The sequence below is a fragment of the Sciurus vulgaris genome (assembly GCF_902686455.1).
Source record: "Sciurus vulgaris genome assembly, chromosome: 10".
NCBI lineage: Eukaryota > Metazoa > Chordata > Mammalia > Rodentia > Sciuridae > Sciurus > Sciurus vulgaris.
In genome coordinates, this window is record NC_136470.1 from 117,232,730 (window position 1) to 117,235,883 (window position 3,154).

The 3,154-nt window shown below is 43.0% G+C and overlaps 1 protein-coding gene across 1 annotated transcript; it reads left to right on the forward strand.

Moving 5' to 3' along the window:
• On the forward strand, positions 1-3,154 carry IQCF2 (IQ motif containing F2; the record flags this gene model as incomplete). The annotated part of the gene is made up of 3 exons (XM_079100447.1): positions 1-84; positions 1,958-2,041; positions 2,774-3,154. 3 exons carry the CDS (start codon positions 1-3, stop codon positions 3,152-3,154), a joined length of 549 nt encoding a protein of 182 aa, XP_078956573.1.

A 3,154-nucleotide genomic window follows, 5' to 3' on the forward strand; every position in this document is an offset into this window, starting at 1 on the left:
ATGGTTCCTTCCTTTGTCCTCCACACACCGCCTGGAGAGATGGCTGTTTCTTTCCCCACGGATAACATGCAGTGCATCCTTCAGGTTTGTTGGGCAATGTCTTTTGTCTCTAAACACTCTGTACCCAGACACACCTGGGGCCCCCCAAAAATGTGGGTTCCTTTAATTCCCTTACCCATCTATTATGCTCACAGAGGACCTCTCTGGCTGGAGCTTCTGGCCTGGCTGTGGCAGTAGCTGTGCTGCTGGGGATTTTTTCCTTATTTTATTATATCCAACCTCCTGTGTCCCCCACCGGCTTTGAATGTCCAGTTTTAGGTTGCAGTAAAGTACCACTCCCCTACCACCCTTTTTTTTTATTCACCCATGTTGTGGAGAAGCTGCCTATCTGCTTTCTTTGTTTCACTCCATGGAGCAGCCAGGAACTTGACCTCCTCTATTCTGCCCTATTATTTGTGTTCTTGAACGTTGCCATTCTGACTGGAACAAGATGAAATTTCAGTGCAGTTTTGATATGCATTTCCCTGATGGCTGGAGATGTTGAACATCTTTTCATTTGTTGGCCATTTGTATTTCTTATTTTAAGAAGTGTCCGTTTAGCTCTTTTGCCTATAAAATGGTGGGTTTTATGGAATGTAAATCATAACTACAAATAGATCTGGGGCTGTAGCTCAAATACAGAGCACCTGTTTAACATGCTCAATATCCACCACCACAAAAAAAGAATTAAGACCTTTACAAAATTTTAAAACTTGATAGAAGGACATAAAAGAATTCCTAACAAATGGAGAGGCACAGCCCATGTTCTTAGAAGGAAAAACTCAATTGTCATACAAGATAGCCTTTGTTCCCCAAATCTGAGAACTTACAGTCAAACTCCCAGCATGACATTTCAGGCAACTAACATTGGCCCCCAAAATAAATGCTTAACAGAAATTTTTATCTTTTTGAATATCTTTGAATAGTTTGATAACTGGGAATATCTAAATTTATAAGTTTTTAAATTTCAGATTGGACCTATCTGGTTTTGATGCCTTATAAATGGTGGATTTTTAATGGCCTTATCAGTAATTAAGTTTTGCACATTTTCTTCAGTTAATTTTGGAAATTTACAGTTTTCCAGGAAATCATTTTCTCTTAGTGTTCAAAATGTTATCATAATACATTTATTTAAATCTCCCAATGGTTATTTCACCTTTTTCACTCCACTCTGTTCTCTTTCATGATCACCCAGGTTTTTGAGATATTTCTCTGTAATACTGGTCTTATCAAAATACTGCCTTTTAAATTTATTTTCTACTCCTTGCTATTGTTTGTGCCATTTAAGTTTTTAACTTTATTGTACTGCTTTCTAGATTCCTCTGGTCAATCTTTTTCTAATTTCCTAAGGTGTAGTGGAACTGAAGCCTAAGTCAAGGGAAGACAGGAAGTGGAGAGTTGTATGGAGATACGTGGCCACAGTCCCTCCTGCCCTGCAATGTGATTGATCTCGTGAGAACTGTGGATGAACTTCACAGGAAAAGAGCCCTGACTATTCCCTATATTTTCCATTCTGAGTTCTGGCACATCTCTGACAGAGCAGTAGACAGGTAGTTTATGCTCCCAAGGAATTTTTTTCTGAGGAAGACTCAACTCTATGACTAGCACCTTAATCCCTATGTCATAATGCAATTGTGAATTCATAGCTTTCCCCTCACTCATATTACTCATGCCAGGTCTTGGGAGCAGAGAAAACAGGACAATTGAACCATCTAGAGATAGGCCATGGGGATTAAATTTTGTGTAAGACATACGGTTACATCTATGGGGCAGTGGGAGGGTTGGGGGTATGTGGGTATCACCCCGAGCTTCACACATCTTTGGGGGAGAAAGGACACTGCGGCAGTCAGTGCAGAGCCATAGAGAGAAACCACAGGCTTAATTGATCTATGCATTTCCCATTTTATTCTCATGACAGAGTGAAGGCCATCTCATTGTAATTATAATTGAGGACAAGCAGACACAAAAGAAAGAGAAGCAGTCTCAGAAAAAGAAAAAAAAGGTGGGTAGAATTCCACATCATTAAGAGAAATCTAGACCATTTATGTCATGAGGGTGTGGGATTCCGCCCCTTATGGAGCTAGAATCTAAACTAACCAGCAAACAACTCAATTTTGGCCCATTCTCCATCTGTCCCCTTCTTAGCCTGGGCTTTCTGGATCTGTCACCATGTCATAGAGCATAATTGGAAAGAATGTCATCCATCGAAAGATGCAGGGGGCTAGAAACAAGAATGTGAGAACTCTGAATTAGATGGTGGAATGTTCCAAATATAGCAAGACTGGGATGTGCAGTATATGGTGAAGGTGCTGAAAAACTATGACAGTATCAGAATGCATGCATGTGGCAGAGAGAACTCAGCCACTGTGTTTTGAGACAGGAAGTATGCAGAGAAAACAAGGCAGAAGTGTTGGGAGGCAATCCTCAAACCCAGAAAGTCTTAAAGAGATGGATGGGACCAAAGTCCCTCATATCCTTCTTATGGCTATTTACTCATTGTTTTTCTCTTGTTCTGTTCATTAGTGAGGTAGTCAAAGAAGGATGCTGTGGCTGAGGTTGAGGTCCATAGTGGCAGGGAAGGATCCCAGCCACGTCTCCTGGTTCCTGGGTTGGTCTCTTGCTAACTCCCCTGAACTCTCCAAGGGAGGGCTGAAGGGATGACAAACTGATATTAGGAAAGAGAATCCAGGTCCCTGAGAAAGATCCCTGAGTGATCTCTCTTATCTCCATCTAGAAAAACGGAAAGAAAATAAAGGCAGCCATCCAGATCCAGGCCTGGTGGCGGGGCACCCTGGTGCGCCGGACACTGCAGCACGCAGCCCTCAGGGCATGGATCATTCAGTGCTGGTGGCGGATGATCCTGATGCGGGTGATGGAGAAGAAGCGGCGGGCAGCACTGCTTGACTATGCAAGCAGAGAGAGGGCAGTGGTCAAGCTCCAGTCTTTGGTTCGCATGTGGCGCATTCACTGGCGATACTGCCAGGTGCTCAATGCCATCTATGTCATTCAGTGCCACTGGCAATGCCACAACTGCCAGACCTGTGCTTCTCTCCGGGGCCACTGTGTGATCACCACCACTCACCTGCAGTTCCACATTGAGATCATGAACAACTAG